A 22,853-nucleotide genomic window follows, 5' to 3' on the forward strand; every position below is an offset into this window, starting at 1 on the left:
ATTGGTCCTTGAGATGTCCTGTAGAATGGACCTGCTGCTGTTGTGAGAGAAAAATATCCCACTGCTTCCACGCTGAGGCTCGTTATTGTTTCATTTTAAGGTGAACTGTTAAATTAGTCATGGAAGCGGTGATATCGTTGTGTTAAATAGCTGTGCATGGCGTTGTCAACGGGCAGGGTTTGACGCATTCGGCTGTGTAAACCCGACTAGTCTTACTTGGCTAGCATAGTTAGCTGAGGTGAGCTAACTCACCAGCAGGTCAGACTGAAAACGACGCTGTCGCTCCTGGTATTTTTTTTTATTATTATTAGTTCTGTTTTTTTACCACAGACGGCATGCGATGGTTTTGAAGAAAAGATGACTTCCATCCGGAGTTTTTGACCGACTAAGATTCTCATCAAACAGGCCAAAGCTGAGGTAAGTGATTAAACTTTTTTTTTTTTTTTTTTTTTTTTTTTTAGCTAATTCAGCCAATGAGGTGTTTGCAATCTGGTGACGTCTTCACGTACCTTGTTTTGTGTGACAGTTCAAAACAAAAATGTATTCAGGCACATTTGATGAGATTAAGAGACTTTCCCATTAACGTTTTTTTTCTCCTCATCAGTGTGTTATTTTGTCAGGTCATATAACATGTTTTGTTTTTCTTACCTTGCATAGCAGTGTTATGAAATATATTTATAATTACAGTGCAGCTTTCTAAATGTATTAGACAGCTGACGATCACTGTGAAAGAACAGTAAACTTACAGAAAATGCAGTCAGTGGCAGATTGGGACAGGGTCGAGGGGAGGTTGTTTTTTGAGGTGGTTGCAACCCCCTACTGCACCTTTTTTTGGGGGGAGGTTCCTGACCAAATGTGTTCTGAAATTAGTGGAAAAACCTTGCTTAAACAAAAGCTGATTGACAAACAGTGTTGCTTGCAGAATTACTGCTCAGCTCATTTGACTGAAGTTGCTGACATCAGAAGATTTCTAATGTTTCTAGTAAAAATTGTTTAAAAACGATGACTAGATAGTCAGTATTTAGCTTCACAAATTGCCTTGGGCCCTCTGGAATTTTTTTTCTATGACAAGCGTAAATCGTACCTTTTTATAATGCTCAGCGAGTTTTAAAAAGTACTCATCCTCAGCAAAGAACCGTGCGTCTGTCCAGTCTGCTATCACAGATGAGGTTTTTATTTTTTTAAATAATAATAATTCGTTTATATATATATTTGTCTATTGTGACAAACCAGCAAAAAAGAAACCTCACCCTGATTTCCTGAGAAGGCACACCAGGGATGTCTGTGTGTATTCCTTAAATTTCTGGGATTTTCAGTTTAAAAGATGCCATGTGCTGTGGTGTTTTTTGTCGTTGCTGCTGTTGTTTTTTTTTTTTTTTTCCTTCCTGGAAGTCAGCTGTATGTGGGCACATATGCTCCCTTCTCATTGGGAGCAATTGAAAATTATGCTGGTGCCCAGAAAAAAAAAAAAAAAAAGAAAACCCACTGTATGTTCACAGGACCGATGGAAGAAAAAGTCTACAGTTTTTCTTATCTCTAAATTAATGATCCACCACTGGTAAAGATGAATTTTTAGCAGTGTTTGTAATAAGCTTCAATTTTGCTGGTCCCCAATTTGCTGTAACTTTTATTTAGCAAATATTCTGCACAGTTTGTAAATTGCAGAATTGGGCCTGGACTATATCAGTATTCTGTTTCTGCGCAACACTCCCAGAATGGTAAGGGTGCAGAAGTGGAAGTATTGCACAGACATAATGTTTCACTTATCTTAATTCTAAACCATTTTAGATTAAACAATTTACAAAGTTGGTGAGCGGCTGCGACATCAGTTTTAGAGCTTCATTCTCACACTTCCAGAAATGGCGATCAGATTTAGGTGTGCAAAATAATACAAGATTGTCCCAGTTCACATACTCCATGGAACAGACTCCATATAGAACCTTTGTCATTGTTAAAACTGTTGCAGCATTAAAGTCACCTGATTCAGCTCAGCCAGTGTCTTGCTCAGAAACGCTTTACCTATTAAAAATGGCTCTGATGTTGCTCGACAGTCCACATCCTCCCTCTTGTATGATTGTTAAAATTAATTATGTGGATGTTGGGTTTGGCTTTTTCAGAAAGGTTTCTGTAATGTTTTAGTTTAGTCTCAAATATGCAGAAATTTATTTTAGGGAATGAAATCAACATCGAGTTTCTCATTGTTACAGATTCCACACAGACTGACCCATGCTTTCTGATGAGCTCGACTCCAAACCTGAGGTGACCCTTATGTTGCTCCACCTTGTTGTGCCTTGACGCAGACGAGTTTCCTCATTCAACTTTATGTGTGTGTCCCCGTTTCTCCATCAGCTGCTGGTGCAGTTTGTACAGAGCGCTTCCATCCCGCTGGTGCAGGGTTTGGAGGACTCAGAGTCCAAACACTCCTGCCTGCCTCTGCTGGCTCCAGCTGATGGCTCCCTCTGCAGCTCGCTGCAGCTCACAGGTCAGCGCATGTGTGTACAGAAAATATGTATGACATATTAAAAAAGTTGACCAGTCTTGCCACCAGGCTGCTTTGGTAAATTCTGTGTTTTGTGTGTACAAATTTTTAGATCAACACTCGGGACATAATTACAACAAAACTAGTTAATTACATTGTATTCTACAATCTACAAATGTTAGTCAAACTAAATACATTACGAAGAGTAATAGGCGATCATGGGTTGTATGGGCCAGCTTTTATTTACATTATAAAACTGTAGAATCATTTAATATGTTAACATTGTGAGGGGGAAAAATGTACCTGTATCTGCAGCTGTGTTTTCCCACAAAGCTGATCACTGTGTTCCATCCTTTTGAATATTTCATTGCTTTAATAAGCTCTCATTCCCTCAAGGTGTCTGTCAGTAATTCATCATTTTCTGTCTCATATCGTTAGCAAAACCTCTGACGAGCCTCACCCGGCTGCTTGAATGTCACTAATTCTGCTTGCGGCCTTTGCTATGGTCTTTCCATGCATTTCTGACCATCGCGTGAGTTTGTTTTGGTCACGGGAGAAAAGAAGAGTCGCATGGTGTTTGTCAGCCAAACCTCACTGTGAAAGTGAATATTAAACGATACACAAGTTAATTATAACGACTGTACATGCTGGACCATCTGTTTTTGTTTTCTGCGCTCAACAAACGCAGAATACTGGAAAACATAATAGCAAAGAGCAGCTGGCAGATTGCTTAGTGAAAGTTAATAAAATACTGTGTACGAGTAAAATCTGGCAGGCGTAGAAAACAGTGATTTGACACTGCGCTACATTTGAAACACTTCATACGGCCGCTATGACAGAAGTGGAGTGTGAAGAAAGAGATTTAGCCATGTGTGCGGGCATATCTGTCCAGAATGGAATGAGGAAATTAAAATGGGATGCATGCATGTGCCCCTCACAGCTGTATTCACCACGGTAATTTGATGCTTTCAGGTATCATTTTTATGTCATGTACACGTGTTCTCTGGACCAAACTTTTTGACAAGTTTGCAGACGTCGCAGCCAACCACTGGAGTGACTTTGTGTCAAATGGGCTGTTATTTAGGGAGGCGCAGATGAAGAGTATCATTTGAATTGTGAGGTAACATCAGCTACAACATTTCAGCCATGTGGCGTCTCTGAGCACGATCCAGCATGCAGGTACCTCAGTGTTGAGGACTGTAGCGGCTGGAGAAGGCCAAGTGGGCGCCCACGTTTCACCTGGCTGCAGCACTGAGATTGAGAGTAAACCGGTTGTATGCCAGGCTGGTTGCTATGCAGGCCCCAAGGCAGCTCTATAGTGTGGTGGATGCAGTGACACAATGGCACCAGTGTGTTTGCTCCCCGTCAGAAGCTTGTCGCTGCAGTAATGCTTCAGTGCTTCCCAGATGCATGGTCTGTGGACCAATCTACGTCACCACCTCTGCAGGTGTGAAACAGCTGTAGCATGTGAGCCAGTGCACGACTGTGGCTTGGGTTCTTGCCCACTAACCAAAGAGTTGAGCACCTCTCATGGTGTGTGGGGGGTGGAGGGGCAGGGGGATGTGATTAGAAGTCACTTTGAATTAATTTGTGAAGTTTCAGGGTCTAAAGTTTTTGTATCGTCATCACTGCTTTTTAGATGGCAGCCTGAGCCATGAGCCTGAAACGTCTCCCTCCCTGTCCGAGTTTGGAGGCGTGTCGGAGCAAAGCCCACTCGTGAGCCAGACGGAGTCTCACCCACAGGCCTCCCCCAGCCCTCCTCCTATCCTCCATGACCTGCAGCAGTCAGACAGCACTTCCTACGTCCTGCTGAACCTTGCCAAAGGTGACAGAGCACTCAGCCAAAAACACTCAGAATGAGATATCTTATTTACCAGGAATTAATGTCTTTGACAGCAAAATCACCGCTTTATTGCCATATTCATCTGGTTGACTCTGAGATGGTGAGAAAGGTTTGGACTATTTTATGGCAGGCAGTCTCTAACATTAAATTAACAAACAGGTTTTGTGCTGTGTGCTGGAATCTGACTGCATTCTTAGATTTGGTGAGTGTTGGGAAAGATGGAGTGATTTTCATAAAGACGGAATCATTTTGTCTTTATTGCTGCATTCACATCGTTAATAAGAAGTAGTGTGCGTTCATGCATTGCATATTGCTGAGAGTGATACCAGAATGGAAATGCCTGCAGAAATATTACCTATCAAGGCAGTGATGACTTTGCAAAATATTGAAATAAGTTTGCATTTTTTGTTTCAGTGACTTTTTTTTCTTTCTTTCTTTTTTTCTGGATCCTTTCAGGCATCACAGCCTCCTCAGAGTCCCTGATCTTTGCTGCAGATGGTGCAGGGGAGGATGAAGATGAGGCCGTCTCCTCAGGGGACTATGGGTTAGATGGTAACGCTCCCTGGTATCTGCGGGTTCAGGAGTTGGCACATGACAGCCTGATCGCTGCCACACGGGCACAACTTGCTCGAGATGCCAAAGCCAGCCTGGATGCCAGAGCTACATGTGCCAGTAACGGTAACATTTCTTTTGTCTTAAGCAGCAAAAGTCAAAAGGAGTTTTTTGTTGTTGTTATTGTGGTAATATGATGGCGATGTCAGTGATTGGCTGAAAGTGTAGTACAAGTATAACAGATTGCAGTTCTGTTCAACACTTTCCATCAGTTTGTTGCATTATAGATAAGCGAGATAAAATAAATTTATGCGTAAAAGCTGTAAGGCAAAAAATGTAAATGAGTGAGTTAGCCCAGCCACCACTGTGCAAGCAATACCTCAAAAATTACATAGGCTACCATCTTCTATCTAACGCAACAAATTAAAATCATGAGGATGAAGTCATTAGAGGGTGGTTAACGTTTATGCGTCAGATCAGTTGAAAAACAATTTTGTTTTGCCTCCGTGATATCCTGTTAGACATGTCTGTCACCTGCCAGATGGTTGGTGAAGTTGGCATGCCTTCATTTGAGCGTAATCTAACAGCCAGAAGGAGAAACTTGGAGCTGAATATGTCAGCAAATGCAGGACATAATATCCAACGGAACAGGGAAGTGAAATCCGACGAACGGGTACAATGTGGCCGAGGATGATGCCAGAACTTTTCGTCTGTACTGCAACTTAGTGACGGGAAGCCCTAAACACTGTTCGCATTCTTTCAAAAGCTTTTCAAAACAAGTTTCAAAACACCTGTATGTTAGAACATTGTTCCAGAGTCTGCTTCAAAAGAAAACATTGGAACATTAATCAGCAGCTATTTTCACCAGAGATTAAATGTTATGACTCTTTTTTTTTTTTTAATTGAATTCACTTTCTTAAATGTGAACATTTTCTGCATTCTTCTTTAGGGTTGATTTCCAACCTCGTAATGTAGCTCAAGTGAGTGAGGTGGGACTGCAGCTTGATGAACAACACTTCAGTAACAATGAAAAAAATAAGGAAAAGGTTGTGCTGAATTTCACATTTAAAGGCATTGGGTCTATTCGTGCACTCGCACTTAATGTTGTTTATTAACAAGACTAGCGCTATTGTGAAAGTTGAAATTTTGCAGCGTCTCTAAGAACCGCCTGCAGTGAATTGAAATTATGCTCTTAAATTAAGCCGTGCACCTGCTAGGCATTTGCTAAAGAGAAGAGCAGAAGAAGGTTTGTGGTTTTACTGGTTGTAGTACTTAGTTATTAATCACTCCAGGAGTTGGGCTGCACCATCTCTAGTTTGAGTGCATCTCTTCAGGCTGTTTGATCAAAAATTTCGCTGTGATACTCAAAGCTCTGTGTGTGGACTGACATCTAGCTATGTCTCATCTCCGAACCCCCTCCATGAGCCAAATTGCTTCCTGAGGTCCTGGTTAGAAAACTGGTATGAAAGTCAACTCTTCCTGTTTCCACCCATGTTGTGTGTTACACATTTTTAAATTCTGTATTCCATTCCCAGCCTAGCTTTGTGTGTCTTGTAGCTGTAACTCACAATTTCTTTCAAAATCCATGTAGTGTGTGTATATACGTGTGTATATATATATATATATACACTCAACAAAAATATAAATACAACACGTTTGGTTTTGCTCCCATTTTTGTATGAGATGAACTCAAAGATCTAAAACTTTTTCCACATACACAATATCACCATTTCCCTCAAATATTGTTCACAAACTAGTCTAAATCTGTGATAGTGAGCACTTCTTCTTTGCTGAGATAATCCATCCCACCTCACAGTTGTGCCATATCAAGATGCTGATTAGACACCATGATTAGTGCACAGGTGTGCCGTAGACTGCCCACAATAAAAGGCCACTCTGAAAGGTGCAGTTTTATCACACAGCACAATGCCACAGATGTCGCAAGATTTGAGGGAGCGTGCAATTGGCATGCTGACAGCAGGAATGTCAACCAGAGCTGTTGCTCGTGTATTGAATGTTCATTTCTCTACCATAAGCCATCTCCAAAGGCGTTTCAGAGAATTTGGCAGTACATCCAACCAGCCTCACAACCGCAGACCACGTGTAACCACACCAGTCCAGGACCTCCACATCCAGCATGTTCACCTCCAAGATCGTCTGAGACCAGCCACTCGGACAGCTGCTGAAACAATCGGTTTGCATAACCAAAGAATTTCTGCACAACCTGTCAGAAACCATCTCAGGGAAGCTCATCTGCATGCTCGTCGTCCTCATCGGGGTCTCGACCTGACTCCAGTTCGTCGTCGTAACCGACTTGAGTGGGCAAATGCACACATTCGCTGGCGTTTGGCACGTTGGAGAGGTGTTTTCTTCACGGATGAATCCCGGTTCACACTGTACAGGGCAGATGGCAGACAGCGTGTGTGGCGTCGTGTGGGTGAGCGGTTTTCTGATGTCAGTGTTGTGGATCGAGTGGCCCATGGTGGCGGTGGGGTTATGGTATGGGCAGGCGTCTGTTATGGACGAAGAACACAGGTGCATTTTATTGACGGCATTTTGAATGCACAGAGATACCGTGACGAGATCCTGAGGCCCATTGTTGTGCCATACATCCAAGAACATCACCTCATGTTGCAGCAGGATAATGCACGGCCCCATGTTGCAAGGATCTGTACACAATTCTTGGAAGCTGAAAATGTCCCAGTTCTTGCATGGCCGGCATACTCACCGGACATGTCACCCATTGAGCATGTTTGGGATGCTCTGGACCGGCGTATACGACAGCGTGTACCAGTTCCTGCCAATATCCAGCAACTTCGCACAGCCATTGAAGAGGAGTGGACCAACATTCCACAGGCCACAATTGACAACCTGATCAACTCTATGCGAAGGTGATGTGTTGCACTGCATGAGGAAAATGTGGTCACACCAGATACTGACTGGTATCCCCCCCCCCCCCCCCCAATAAAACAAAACTGCACCTTTCAGAGTGGCCTTTTATTGTGGGCAGTCTAAGGCACACCTGTGCACTAATCATGGTGTCTAATCAGCATCTTGATATGGCACACCTGTGAGGTGGGATGGATTATCTCAGCAAAGGAGAAGTGCTCACTATCACAGATTTAGACTGGTTTGTGAACAATATTTGAGGGAAATGGTGATATTGTGTATGTGGAAAAAGTTTCAGATCTTTGAGTTCATCTCGTACAAAACAAGAAGTGTTGCATTTATATTTTTGTATGTATATATATATATATATATATATATATATATATATATATATATACATACCATGCATGTTTTCCCCAAAACATTAACTGTTATTCATACAGTATGCTGGTTTCACTATATCTGTTCACACAAACGTATCCAAAAAGTTACACATCTACATTATACACTATTAATTGTTTTATTTGTGATTATTTTTAGGTGCTATAGTTGCAGCTGTGTGCCCCCTTCTCCGTGTTAGTTCTTGGTGAGCTTTGTCTTTCGAGTCCCAGACACAAATAGGTTGAAAACACAGATGATTTGAAGGAGTGTCTACATCCATTCATGGCTAAAGATGGGAGTGGACAAAGGCTCATGCACGTACAAACAGGAGAAAAATGCTTACACGTGGCTTCATAACTCTAGAGAAAATAAAGCATCGACACATTTCTGCTACTTTTATAAATGAGGCCACTGGTGTTTATAGTGATCAACACTGCAATAGTTCCCCCGACGTTTGTTTGTGCTTCCCGCTCATAGTGTACTGCCTATATATCAGCCTAAAATATAATTTAGTTGAAGTGTCTGTAACTCGATCTGTCAGTGGTTTCAACTTTTTTAATGTAGAATTTCTTTTTTATTTGGAATTCACCAGGATTTAATCTGATCCCAAATTATTGTTAAATTTTGTCATTCACAAATGTCAAACAAAAAAACCTAATTATTTGTCTTCTGTCAGTAAAAAAGCCTTTGTAATTCCTTTCTCTCATTTCCAACATCTTTTATTGGAAAAAAAGAAATTCATCATCTCGTAAATCTTCACTGCTGCCAAAGTTCTTTCTGATAGACTTCATGTCGTTACGTTGCACAACGATGAAATATGGTTTGAAGTGTTGACTTCTCGTCTGCGGAGCTCTTCAGCTGAATGTGTGAATCCAACAAGATTAGCTGTAAAACCTGTATTGTAAAAGATTAAAATAGAACGTTTTGCACAAATGTGATGGACGTCTGCACTCCGTACTTTGTGTCTTAGGGTCCAGACGTTCAGGATGTCCTCTGTTGTGCACCTTTTAAAGTCCTCTGACACAGACTTACTCTGTACAAGCATGACAAACATAGTGAATAACAAAGTGTGATTTCTCTGGAGTCATGCTGGAGTTATTGAATGTCTGCGGGTGTCTGCTGCAGACTGTACCAGATTTCTGAGCCATCCTGCTAACACGCATTAGGTAAGGCCAGTCTCCTCCAGCAGCAGGACATCATTTTCGATGCATAACTGCCGCCACGCTGGAAGAATAATTGGAGCTGTTAAAAGTCATGCATGTGGAGAGTGCAGGCAGTTTAAAAGCCAGTGATTGCATTCAGCATCGGGCTAGATTCTTTTTTTTTTTTTTTTTTTTTTTTCTTCCTCCTCCCCTCTGCAGCAGTTGTTCAGCTGGTCTCTGCCAGTACCCGATGATTAGCATTTATTCAGCCAGGCTCCAGAGAATGGCCACCTGGTGCGCCACGATTGTTTTCCTCACGCCCCTGTTCATTTACTTCTTCTGGTTGCCTAGGAGACCACACACACACTTTGACATCAGACGTGGGCAAGCGCGAGTTGCCGTCTCGTACCAGCCGCCTGTCCTCTAAGCAGATCCTGCGCTGCTCATTTGAGGGTTGCTCCAGGACCTTCACCTGGCCGGCTCATCTCAAATACCATCTCAAAACACACAGGCAAGCTATTTACACACACAGCCGTGCGCGCCGATGAATTTGGGAGGCAGCGTGCACATGGAGAAGAATTTGATGGACTGCCTGAAAAAAGAACAACAGATGAAACTGCCAAACAACGGTGAATGATTTTGTTTCATATGCAGGGGGAAAAAAACAACTGGTACAGGTGTTTTAATGAGCTGATGACAAATAAGAATGTACTCTTAAAGGTGTAGTCCCCTTTGATTTTCCACAAAATTGACCAAATTTACTACTTCTTGAAATCTTGAAGTACCTTTTTATTTCTTTGGTCAATTTCAAAATTACAGCTAATTTTATTGCTGCAAGTGTTTTTGTTGGGGGGGCTCATGGCAAAATGTAGAATCAGAATCGCCTTTATTATCATTGTAATTTGCATTACAATGAGATTTGAGTGCAACTCCAAAAAGGTGCTTTATGTTTTATGTGGTGCGAGTAATTTTAGCCAAATAAAGGATAGTGAAATGTAGCCAGTTCACTCTGCAAATGCTTTCAGACGATGTGCATGTTGCCAGACTTAATTTCTCCAGTACCGAAAGCAGTACCATTAAGGGGCTGATCTTATTGGTGATTAGCACCTGGGCCTGTATATGACTAGGTTTTAGTACTCATCCTTAACCCTCTGGGGCCGTCGTATACGACGGCTAAGACCAAGCTGTACTAAATTATAAATAACTTTTTAATTATATGAGATAGAAACTTATTTTTTTGTTTGTTTGCTAAAAAAAAGTTAACTCTGCAGACGTTCGAGCCATCCATTGGCCATCTTTGTACTCCTCATAGAAGCTGTGTGACGTGCGCAATTTGAGTGTTCAATCGGAATTGGTTCACCGTCACATGGTTTTCCAAAATCCAATCGTAGGGCAGGTTTACCTCATGTGAAAAGCCAAAGATCGTTTTCAGGAGTGATATGTTACTAGTTAGCGAGGGGGACGGCCGCTCCTCAGACTGTAAGGAGCCAAAGTGTGAATGAAAGCTGCTTTAGGAGCAGCACAGAACACTCCAAAACACAGTAGAAGTAGAAGTTTGTGATGTAACCTTTGTGTAATAGCAGACAAAAATTGCTTTGAGATGAAGACAAACAAAACGCATAGACCATTTTGTATATATTGTTCAAAATGTGCATTTATGTTTATTGTTTGAACCTTTTTGTTGAACAGTCTTTCACACAAGACCTCAAATTACCTTTAAAACAGTTCAAAACAGTTGTTTATTATAGTTTGCTGTGTTTTGAATAAATGTGTGTGTGGAAAAGTTACTTTAGCCGCTTTACTTTTTCCTTTCTTATTTCTGATTATAAACCTTGATTACACTTATAAAACACAACAAAAGCATATATATTATGAAAACACAGGTTGTCCTGGAAAAAAAGAGACATAAAACTTGATTGTGGGATGCAGGGAGAGCTGTTAACAGCAATAATAAAACATTTATGCCAGGCGAGTCAACTGTCCAAAAAAAATGCCCTTGGACCCCAGAGGGTTAATTCACTTCTAACAAACTAACTCACTTCTTTTCTTCATGATGCTGATACTAACAAAGTCTGCTATTTAAGGATTGGGAGCTTTTCCGCCCAACTTCCACCTATGACATCACAGAAAGATTGTCATGGAGTGTTGTTTCTGTATTTTAATACAAGTCAAAATCCTACATTGTTTCCAGACACGCCGGATTTTGATCATGATATTGGGATTCCTTTATTTGCATAGTAAGAAACCAAATTATCGGGCTGCAGGATAAAATTCTGTGACTCGAATAGTGGAAAAACTGGAAGGGGGCAACACCTTTAACGGTGTAAAACTGCAGAAACCTCACTGAGTCATAAATACTGTGTGTGTGTGTGTGTGTGTGTGTGTGTGTGTGTGTGTGTGTGTGTGTGTGTGTGTGTGTGTGTGTGTGTGTGTGTGTGTGTGTGTGTGTGTGTGTGTGTGTTTGCTTGCCCTGTGGTAAATGTGCTTGTGGTTGCCCTCTGTGCGACCTTGTGGTGGTGTTGCAAATGAAAGCTGTGCACAGGGGACAGTGAAGCACTCTAATATCTCCGCTTTTAGGAATGACCGTATGTTTAGGTGCGGCGCGGAGGGTTGCGGGAAGAGCTTCTACGTGCTGCAGAGGCTGCAGGTTCACATGAGGACTCATAACGGCGAGAAACCCTTCATCTGCAAGGAGAAGAACTGTGGCAAGAAGTTCACCACTGCAGGAAACCTGAAGAACCACAGACGCACACACACAGGTGGGCAGCAGCAGATAACATGCACATAGAGAGCCAGCAACGCTGGAAGCAAACACTGACTCAGGCCATTTGAATCTCCTCATTTAATGCTTCCGCTGTGCAGCCAGGCCTGGAGATTTGAAGCGTCAGCAGCACTGGCGCCTCCACTGCTGCAATGAGTAACAATACTCTGTCATGTTTTATTTAGAGTGACATCAAGATTTCTGATTGCTTGTCTTACAGTCGTCTTCTTCTATCTGGGGGCCAGTTAGCAGACCGGCTACCCCGCACACGGTGTATATTTAGCTCATATGACGGAAGAAACAGCTTTGTGTATGATTCACTCACTTTTCTTTAATAATGTGTCTGTGTTCTCCACTAAGCATATTAAGTGATTATAACTATTTTTCTTACATTTTCTTCAGGGTCCTGTTGACATCACTAAGTTGCGTTCAAGCTGGCAGTCATCTTGGAGACTGTTTTTAAAATTGCTGCCATTAATCTTGTGGCGGCGGTAAATTGAGTGGCAACAACACACACTATGTCGTTGGTCTCATACATATTTTAACATTACATGGGGAAAAAAGTGCTGCATAACACTTAAGACGCACTTATTTTCCGTTTCGTATGGCTAGCATGCTGGCATAGTATAGCTCTATGCTTTTTACTCTTTTAATTCATTTTATTAGTAAACGGAGCGTGCCGCGGCCTCAACGTTACCTAAATTCTGGGTCTTTTAGTGAAGCTTAGGGCTAGTGGCCCGCGATCATCTTAGTATTTCCTGTTTTTCTTGTTGTTTAATGCTGACAAATTATTCTGTATTTCTTGTCTTTCTTGTCTGATTCTGTTTTTTCTCTCTGTTTAAGGTGCAGCTCCATCCAGAGATGGGTGTAGTATTTGTGCTGGAGACCCTCCTATCCTGTGCGCCTGTATATTTGTTTTGTGAATTGTTCTGTAATTTGTGTCTGTATCATGGCCCAAGCAGAGCGTCACACCTTTGAGTCTGGTCTGCTTGAGGTTTCTTCTTCAGGGGGAGTTTTTCCTTACCACTGCTGCTCTGGGGGTTAGTAAGGTTAGACCTTATTTGTGTGAAGTGCCTTGGTGCAACTCTGTTGTGATTTGGTGCAATATAAATGAAAATAAATTGAATTGAAATTGCTTTTGTGGGGTTAGTGGCCATTCAACACCCCCCTGCAGGTGGTGCTGTGGAGAACCGCTTAGGTTGCCTATGCCCCAAAAGTCCCTTGCACAAGTGCGCCTCTTTGTTCCATGTTTTCCTTATCTTGTGTTTGTCTCCGCGTGTGATGTGCATGGATTTAGCATGAAGACAATGACTTTATGGTGACTGAAAAACCCAGAGTTTGCGAAGCTCACGGTTCATCTCGGCGCTTTCTGTGTCTTCATGTTTGGAGATGTTCTGATATTCCACTAGAGCCTTATTGTGCTCACAGTGCACTCTTCAGCCAATAACTGGAAGAAAACGATGGCATAGCGCTGGGACGAACTCAGCAGTAAAGTTAAAGTTGATAGTGATTTGCGGTAAAATGCATTGATTGCATCACATGGAAAAGCTGATGGCATCTGCAGCTTTGTGCTTTTTCAGAGGACTTTCTTGCAGAATGTCCTGCATATTTATAGTATTTATTTGCTCTTCAACCGCAGCCTAATACGAGCAGGCTTGTGCACGCTTCCATGAGGAGCATTTATGAAGGAGCAACATGCACGCACATGGTTTTAGAACGTGTGTGCGCGCGTGCACATATTTTGCTTTTGTGCATTCAGTTTTTTAAATTCATCAAAGCAAGAGCAAAGTGAAATTTTGATTTACATATTGTTAGTGTGCAATCTTTTTGTGTGTGTGTAAAACATTAGCAAACTTGATGCAGGTGTTTTCTCCTCGTTACTTTTTATTTTTTTAAAATCTTGTCCTCCAGTAAAAAGTACACAGATGGCGCTAAAACCATCAAAGTAACAAAATGTGAGAAATGCACAGTGGGAGGATGCTGCTGACGAAGAGGACACTTTAGTTTCCTGTAGCTCAAACGAGTTTTCCGCTGTGATGGTCTTCAAAAGACAAACTGTTTCATTATGTCCATAAAGTCTAAAATACTGAAAATCTCAACACCTACCAAACTCCTGTCCTGTTTTTGTCCTCATCATAGTACTGTATTAATCTGTTAAACCCTAGAGTCCCCAAATTTGGAGACTTGCCCTGTTTTGGAACATTTGAACACTCATAACTAACCAATGCTGACACCAACATACACTTATTATACATCAAAATGTCAAGCGAGGTCTCCTCTACAAAAGTATCCACTTCAGTCACATATCAACTAACCACAGCTGAAACGCCAAGCAAATAAAGACATAAATCGAAATTCATTTTTTGGGGGGGAAAAAAAAACCTCATTTACTCCTACCAAGTATTATTTACTTTCATTTTTTGCATCCACAGCATCCCCTAGGACCTGTCTTTAGCTGATCCAAACGTTTACATTTTTGACCTTGTACAAGCTGAGAAATAAATCATAATGTATGGGTATGTGATTTTGGTGAAATGAGCTTAAGGGGTTAAAGACAACAAGTAAGCAAAAAGTGTTGATGCACTTTTCACCAAAAGCTCAGCTGGTTACAGCTCACTGGTGTCACCAGCACCTTCTACATCCCAGAAACCACTAGAGCATTGGGAGGCGACAAGAGGTCCAGCTGGAAGGGTGCTGGTGTCTGTCTACTTTTGGGGGTTAGGCTGGTAGACTGTTCAATTCTCAGCTTAATCCCCGAGGTGGCTGAGATGTGACACTTAAGCCGGCACCATATTTTGAAGTCCAGCTCATGCAGGGGAAAAGTTAAAAGCACAACCAGAGGATGTGCTCCTTGTCGTGCTGGGGTAGGTTTTCTATTAGGAGGTAGTTCCAACATGACGAAGTCATAGGTTCAGAGCTTGCACATACTGTGAAATTTTCAAGTCTAGTTTACCAAATGAAAAGATCAAGCAATTGATTGATTCAAGGATTCAAAAGGAGTTTATTGTCATATGCACATAGGAACATGTTCCTATGCACAATGAAATGTGTTTACTGCATTTTTACCCATCCTAAGTGCCAGTTAGGAGCAGAGATCGCCTTTTTTGGCGCCCGGGGACCAGCTCCAGATGTATATCCCTGCCCGAGGTCACGAGCAGGGCTGAGCAAACCTTGACCGGCCTCATGACACACTTAACAAACAACAACACACATAAGCCGGTCCGGTACATGAACACATACAAAAGCACACACAAGGAAAGAATTGGGAAAAGAAAACCTTCCATTGCTGCTGTGTTGAACTCACGCAGCAGCACTGGAGAGCAAAAAAAACCCTATAGCACAGAAAAACAGTCATAACAAAAAACAAATCACAACAGATGACAGCCGAGACTTGAATGTGTCCAGTGTCTAGACAGACAGCCCTGTCTGTCTGGACACTGTGAAAAGAAGAAGTGAAAAGATAAAAGTACCAGGAGAAGCAGTGGCAATGTCAAGCCCCCGTGGTGTAGTGGTATGTTTGTGTGTTGGAGTGTGACTTTGGCATCATAAACCTCTGGGTTCAAATCTTGCTCCTGTGCTAAAGTTTTGATGTCCAACTTATCAAGTGGAAAAAAAAAAAAAAACCAACAGGAGTGTTGTGTTTGTGACACTGTCAGTGTTTCTTCTCAAGTGGGTTTTGAGGGGCGGTGGCAGTTCTTTACTTGTTGGCTTTAACTGTTATTGGCATCACCATCTCACCATAATCTACACTCAACAAAAATATAAACGCAACACTTTTGGTTTTGCTCCCATTTTGTATGAGATGAACTCAAAGATCTAAAACTTTTTCCACATACACAATATCACCATTTCCCTCAAATATTGTTCACAAACCAGTCTAAATCTGTGATAGTGAGCACTTCTCCTTTGCTGAGATAATCCATCCCACCTCACAGGTGTGCCATAGCAAGATGCTGATTAGACACCATGATTAGTGCACAGGTGTGCCGTAGACTGCCCACAATAAAAGGCCACTCTGAAAGGTGCAGTTTTATCACACAGCACAATGCCACAGATGTCGCAAGATTTGAGGGAGCGTGCAATTGGCATGCTGACAGCAGGAATGTCAACCAGAGCTGTTGCTCGTGTATTGAATGTTCATTTCTCTACCATAAGCCGTCTCCAAAGGCGTTTCAGAGAATTTGGCAGTACATCCAACCAGCCTCACAACCGCAGACCACGTGTAACCACACCAGCCCAGGACCTCCACATCCAGCATGTTCACCTCCAAGATCGTCTGAGACCAGCCACTCGGACAGCTGCTGAAACAATCGGTTTGCATAACCAAAGAATTTCTGCATAAACTGTCAGAAACTGTCTCAGGGAAGCTCATCTGCATGCTCGTCGTCCTCATCGGGGTCTCGACCTGACTCCAGTTCGTCGTCGTAACCGACTTGAGTGGGCAAATGCTCACATTCGCTGGCGTTTGGCACGTTGGAGAGGTGTTCTCTTCACGGATGAATCCCGGTTCACACTGTTCAGGGCAGATGGCAGACAGCGTGTGTGGCGTCGTGTGGGTGAGCGGTTTTCTGATGTCAATGTTGTGGATCGAGTGGCCCATGGTGGCGGTGGGGTTATGGTATGGGCAGGCGTCTGTTATGGACGAAGAACACAGGTGCATTTTATTGACGGCATTTTGAATGCACAGAGATACCGTGACGAGATCCTGAGGCCCATTGTTGTGCCATACATCCAAGAACATCACCTCATGTTGCAGCAGAATAATGCACGGCCCCATGTTGCAAGGATCTGTACACAATTCTTGGAAGCTGAAAATGTCCCAGTTCTTGCATGGTCGGCATACTCACCGGACATGTCACCCATTGAGCATGTTTGGGATGCTCTGGACCGGCGTATACGACAGTGTGTACCAGTTCCTGCCAATATCCAGCAACTTCGCACAGCCATTGAAGAGGAGTGGACCAACATTCCACAGGCCACAATTGACAACCTGATCAACTCTATGCGAAGGAGATGTGTTGCACTGCATGAGGCAAATGGTGGTCACACCAGATACTGACTGGTATCCCTCCCCAATAAAACAAAACTGCACCTTTCAGAATGGCCTTTTATTGTGGACAGTCTAAGGCACACCTGTGCACTAATCATGGTGTCTAATCAGCATCTTGATATGGCACACCTGTGAGGTGGGATGGATTATCTCAGCAAAGAAGTGCTCACTATCAGATTTAGACTGGTTTGTGAACAATATTTGAGGGAAATGGTGATATTGTGTATGTGGAAAATGTTTTAGATCTTTGAGTTCATCTCATACTAAATGGGAGCAAAACCAAAAGTGTTGCATTTATATTTTTGTTGTGTATCTTGTTTAATGTCCAGCTTCAATACTAAAATTTAAAGCCCAATGGGGGGAAAAAAAAACCTGTCCCGTCATCTGCTTTTGGAGCTCAGTGTGTTTTAAAAACAAACGGTGCCAAGAAGTCCACAAGACCTTTACTTTGACATTTTGAATTTATGTGTTCCAATCTTAAAATTCTCAACAAAAATAAATCTCAAACACGTCAAGACCGCTCATCCTGTTGCTGTGGTGCTTAAACACACATAGTGCTTTGGAGGTTGTTTGTTCAAGTCTGACCTGCTTCACTATAATTTGAAGTCTAGAAAAATCTAAAAGATAGAAGCATTCGGAGAAATCTTCTTCCCAGTTAGTGTTTGTAGTCATGTGGTGAACTTGTGAGTTTTAATCTCTTATGGGTCTTGTTCAAATCCCCCAATAGCAGAGTGATTCCACTATCAAATGCCAAGTGTGAAAATTGTTGAAGTCCTACTTAAGAATTGAGAAGATAAAAGCATCACAACAAAACCATGTTGGAGATCTGTGGTACAACAGGACTGTTTATAACCTGATTCAACATTTGGTTGTGATGGGTTCAAACCTCAGCTGTGCCACAAAGTTTGGAAATTGAATCCAGAAAGTGGAAAGACAAAAAATGTGAGTGTGAAGGTCTTGCGGTCCTGCGGCAGGGTGTATTCAAGAACACAGTGACAGATCAGCAGTCAAGGGATGAACGCTGGTCTTTTCTTTGTAGTGTCGAAGTCCAGCTGAAAGATCTCAGCAGGAGAACACACCAAATGTAGTTGAACTGTCAAAGTTGGAGGTTCGAGTCTCAGCTCAATCCCTGAGGTGGCTCAGAAGTGAACGTTATGGCAGCACCAAATTTATCAAGTGAAAAGATAAAAACACCAGGAGAAAATGCAGACTCAGTATAGGTTTATGGTCCAGTGGTATGTTGTTCTGTTACAGTTCATCTTTGACACCATAAAGCTATGGGTTCAAATCTGGTTGACATACCAACATTTTGAAGTCTAACTTATATAGAGGGAAAAGATAGAAGCACCATGCAAGCAAACAGTCAGCATGAAGGTTTAGTGGTGCTGTGGTAGGTTTTCCTGTTAGGAGACACATTTGACATTATGAAGTCATGCATCCAGATGTTGCACATCCTGTGAAACTTTCAAGTCCAACTTGCCAAGTGAAAAGATAAAAGTGCCAGGAGAAGCACTTTAGGTGTCCAGGCCTGATGGTATATCGGTTTGGTGCTGTGTTAGAGGATCATAAGGCTGTGGGTTCAAATCCTGTTGACATTCAAAACTTTTGAAGTCTAATTTATGAAGGGGAAAAGATAAAAGCACCACTAGAGGAGGTGCTAAATGTAAAGAGTTTGTGGCTCAGTGGTAAAGTCTTCTGTTAAGAATTGTGTTTTACATTATGAAGTCATGGGTTAAATCTTGCAAACACTGAAATCTTCAAGTCACTCTTACCAAGTGAAGAGATAAAAGTGCCAGGAGAAGCACTTTAGGTGCCCAGGCCTGATGGCATATCGGTTTGGTGCTGTGTTAGAGGATCATAAGGCTGTGGGTTCAAATCCTGTTGACATTCAAAACTTTTGAAGTCTAATTTATGAAGGGAAAAGATAAAAGCGCCAGGAGAAGCTCTGTGGCTGTGAAGGGCTCGTGGTGTTGCGGTTAGGGCAGTGTTCGCGACCGTAAGTCGTCAGTGATGCAGTGTCTGGTTCAAGACCCGCCGTACCACTTGTGTGGATCAGTTGCCCGGGGGGACTCGGGAGGGGCCGTGTCCCTCCCGAATTTCTGGGATGTAGAAGGTTGGGGTTATGCTGCAGAGTGAAGTGACTGGCTATAATTGTAGAGGAAACTATAAAGGGGTGGAATAATTAATTAATGAATTGGCTAATTAAATAAATGTTATTACTTTTATTATTCTATTAATTGCTTCTAATATTCTATTTTCATTATTTGCTTCCCTTCTATACTAATATAATTTAATATATTGCCTATATAGGAAATACTTTCTTTTAAAGCTAATATACTTTTTAAATATGATGTTTGCCGCCACCGCCATTATAACAGTTAAATGGAACAAAAATGTGACTCCTGTTTCCACCCCCCCAAGGGGCCCTTCAGATCCTTCAGTTCACTTATTAATTTGAACATCAAAACCTTGGAGTAGGCAGAGGATTTGAACCCACACCTTCATGACTTCAAAGCTGCATTCTAACCCACAAACATACCACTGCACCACCAGCTCTTAACGCCTCATTACTTCTGGCGCTTTTATCCTTTAACTTGGTAAATTAAACTTTTAAAATTTCACAGAATGTGCAAGATTTGAACCCATGACTTCATGTCAAATTTGTCCCTTAACAGGGGACTTTACCATTGAGCCACTTAGTGTTAGTGTTGTAGTTTGACACATCTTCTCCTGGCATTTTTATTTTTTCCTCTTCATAAATTAGACTTCAAAAATTTGATGTATCAACAGGATTTGAACTCACAGCTTCATGATGTAACACAGCACCAGACCACTGCACCAACTGGCCTGAACACCTCCAGCTCTTCTCGTGGCACTTTTATCTTTTGACTTGGTAAAATGGACTTGAAAATTTCATGGTATGTGCAAAATTTGAACCCATGGCATCATAATGTCAAACATATCTCCTAACAGAAGCCCTTACCACATGACCACAAACACTTCATATTGAGCACTTTTTCTCATGGTACTTTTATCTTTTCCCCTTCATAAATTAGACTTCAAAAGTTTAGACTGTCAACAGGATTTGAACCCATAGCATTATGATCCTCTAACACAGAACCAAACCCATACACCATCAGGCCTGGACACCTCCACTGCTTCTCCTGGCTCTTTTATCTCCACTTGGTAAGAGTGACTTGAAAATTTCATAGCCTTTGCAAGATTTGAACCCACGACTTCATAATGTCAACTGTGTCTTCTAAGAGAAGATCTTACCACAGAACAATAGACTCTTCATACTTGGTCCATCCTTTTGTGGTGTTTCCCCTTCATCAATTAGATGTCAAGACTTCAAGCAGGATTTGAACCTATAGTTCTACACTGCTGAAACTGCGGTCTAACTCAGCACCAGACCACTACACCAACAGGCTTGAACACCTCTGCTCCTTCTCCTGGCTCTTTTATCTTTTTGCACGGCAAGATGGACTTGAAAATTTCACGGGACGTGCCATGTTTGAATCCATGACTTGATAATGCTCAAAGTGTTTTCTCACAGGAAAACCTACCACAACACCACTAACATTGAGTTGATGCCCCTGTGGTGCTTTTATCTTTTCACTTGATTAGTTGGACTTCAAAATTTGCGTGCTGGTTTAACTTTCACTTTGAAGCTGCACTGAAAATTGATCCTAGAACTGTTGAAGGTCTTAGCACTTTTAAAGTACCAGCTTAAACCACATATGTAGACAGACGCCAGCAAACTTTAATTCAGGGTTTAAAGTTATATTTGGCAAAGTATATTATATTATATCCTCCTGGTGCTTTTATCTTTTCACTTGGTATGTTGGACTTCAAAACTTGGTGACAAATCTGAGACTTGAACCCACAACATCAAAAGTTCAATACATGTATCCCAAAAACACTACCACTCCACTACACACCCTTGGTGGTTAAGCTTTTCCTCCTGGTGCTTTTTTCATTTGGTATGTTGGACTTAAAAACTTGGCAGCAAAGCTGAGACTTGAACCCACAAAATCAAAAGCTCATGATATGTTCCCCACAACTCCACCACACCACCACAAGCTATTGCTAGTTAAGTATTTTCTCCTAGTGCTTTTATCTTTTCAGTTGGTAAGTTGGACTTCAAAATTTTATGAAGCTGAGGTTTGAACCCATTAACTTCAAAGGATTAGGATATGTGTTTTTAAGATTACCACACTGCCGCCAGCCAAACTTTTTCTCGTGGTGATTTATCTTTTCAGTTAGACTTCAGAAGTTCACAAAGCTGAGACTTGAACCCATAATTTCAGAGGATCAGGACATGTTTTAGGCCTCTACCACACCACCACAAGCCATTGCCAGGTTTTTCCTCCTGGTGCTTTTGTTTCAGTTCGTAAATTGGCCTTCAAAAACCTCTCAAGGCTCAGACTTGAACCCATAACCTCAGGATAACCTCAACCACACTAGCATACTTTTATCTCCATGATGTCAGAATCTAAAAACAGACACAGCAACACACTCATTTCTTTTGATGTTTTCCCTTGCTTCAGTTGACTTTAAAAAAGCTAAATTATTTGGAATTGAACCCATAACATCACAGCCATTAAAAGAGTGCTATTTAGCCATTGCTTAACACTACAAGCTGTGTAGCTAGACACACTGGTCAGCCTTTCTTCAGACTTTTGAGTTCTCACCTTCTTTTTTGGACTTCTAAAACCATAAGAATGCCCAGGATTCAAACCCATAATTTTAAAATCTTTGGGTGCTTTCAAACAGTCCTCTAACAAACACAGATGCATAGATAGATACAATAATTATCTCCTTTTTGTCAGGATTTTTAGATTTATGTACTGGAATTTAACATTACAAGAACTGAACCCATGACTGAAAAATCATTTACACTGTCTTCTAACTCTTTGAGCTGCATGAGTTAAAAATACCCACAATCTCTAAGGAGTCTTCTAACCTATAAACACCCACAGCTTTGTTTTTTTTTTGTTTTTTTTTTTTGGCCTTCCAAATTCACAGAGGCAGGTTTTTGTTTCACGACCCAGCATTTGTCCATATGCACTATGTGCGCTTTTCTTTGGACTTTTCGCTTTACTCATTGAACAACGAACACAGTATTAATCAAATCCTTGCAAAGATGTTCCTGAGCCGCAGATTTTCTGAGCTTCTCTCTGCATGTGTTTGTGTTTTCACTGTTTCACGGATTCAAATCTATATTTTTTTTAAAAAAAAGTTGGTAGTTAAAGTCCAAACACAGCCCTCAAACACCCTGACCCGCCTTAACACACGTGTGACCGTGAGCTTTTGAAGTGTCACTTGGATTGGTAAACTTTTGCGTGCTGGCTGACCAACACGCAAGTAACGTGGAGTTCAGCGGGAGACGTACTGAAAAAATTAATTTAAAATGTTCCAGAAGATGCATGTGGCACAGATTTGGAGTGGTTGTTGACTCAGGCCACCCTCTGCACCACAGACACACAAACATGACCTCTGTGGATTAATAAGCGACTGCACTGCGTTGAGTTTCTGTCATGGAGTTGTGTGTTTGATCCAGGAGAGAAGCCTTTTCTGTGTGAAGCAGATGGTTGTGGGCGATCCTTCGCTGAGTATTCCAGTCTACGAAAACACATGCTTGTGCATTCTGGTGAGTGGGACCCGGTCCCAGCTGCACAGCTCGGGGCTTCCTATTCAGACCGGGATGCTGGGAAAACATTTTTGTGTGTGTGTGTGTGTGTTCGTTCTCCCAG

General features: G+C 41.8%; 1 protein-coding gene across 2 annotated transcripts in view; it reads left to right on the forward strand.

The window, feature by feature from the left end:
* Positions 1 to 22,853, forward strand: part of znf410 (zinc finger protein 410) — a 24,928-nt gene continuing 2,075 nt past the window's right edge. Inside the window, exons 1-9 of one of the 2 annotated variants that reach the window (XM_034161779.1) lie at positions 1 to 100; positions 331 to 417; positions 2,208 to 2,259; positions 2,350 to 2,482; positions 4,119 to 4,304; positions 4,779 to 5,000; positions 9,638 to 9,797; positions 11,864 to 12,045; positions 22,661 to 22,750. In XM_034161779.1, the coding sequence (XP_034017670.1) occupies positions 2,227 to 2,259; positions 2,350 to 2,482; positions 4,119 to 4,304; positions 4,779 to 5,000; positions 9,638 to 9,797; positions 11,864 to 12,045; positions 22,661 to 22,750 (1,006 nt within the window). In that variant the 5' untranslated portion in view covers positions 1 to 100; positions 331 to 417; positions 2,208 to 2,226. Of the gene's footprint in view, positions 101 to 219; positions 239 to 330; positions 418 to 2,207; positions 2,260 to 2,349; positions 2,483 to 4,118; positions 4,305 to 4,778; positions 5,001 to 9,637; positions 9,798 to 11,863; positions 12,046 to 22,660; positions 22,751 to 22,853 lie in introns of those variants that run through there. The other variant, XM_034161780.1, reaches the window with a different exon arrangement.

This window comes from Thalassophryne amazonica, chromosome 21, assembly GCF_902500255.1.
Source record: "Thalassophryne amazonica chromosome 21, fThaAma1.1, whole genome shotgun sequence".
Classification (NCBI taxonomy): domain Eukaryota; kingdom Metazoa; phylum Chordata; class Actinopteri; order Batrachoidiformes; family Batrachoididae; genus Thalassophryne; species Thalassophryne amazonica.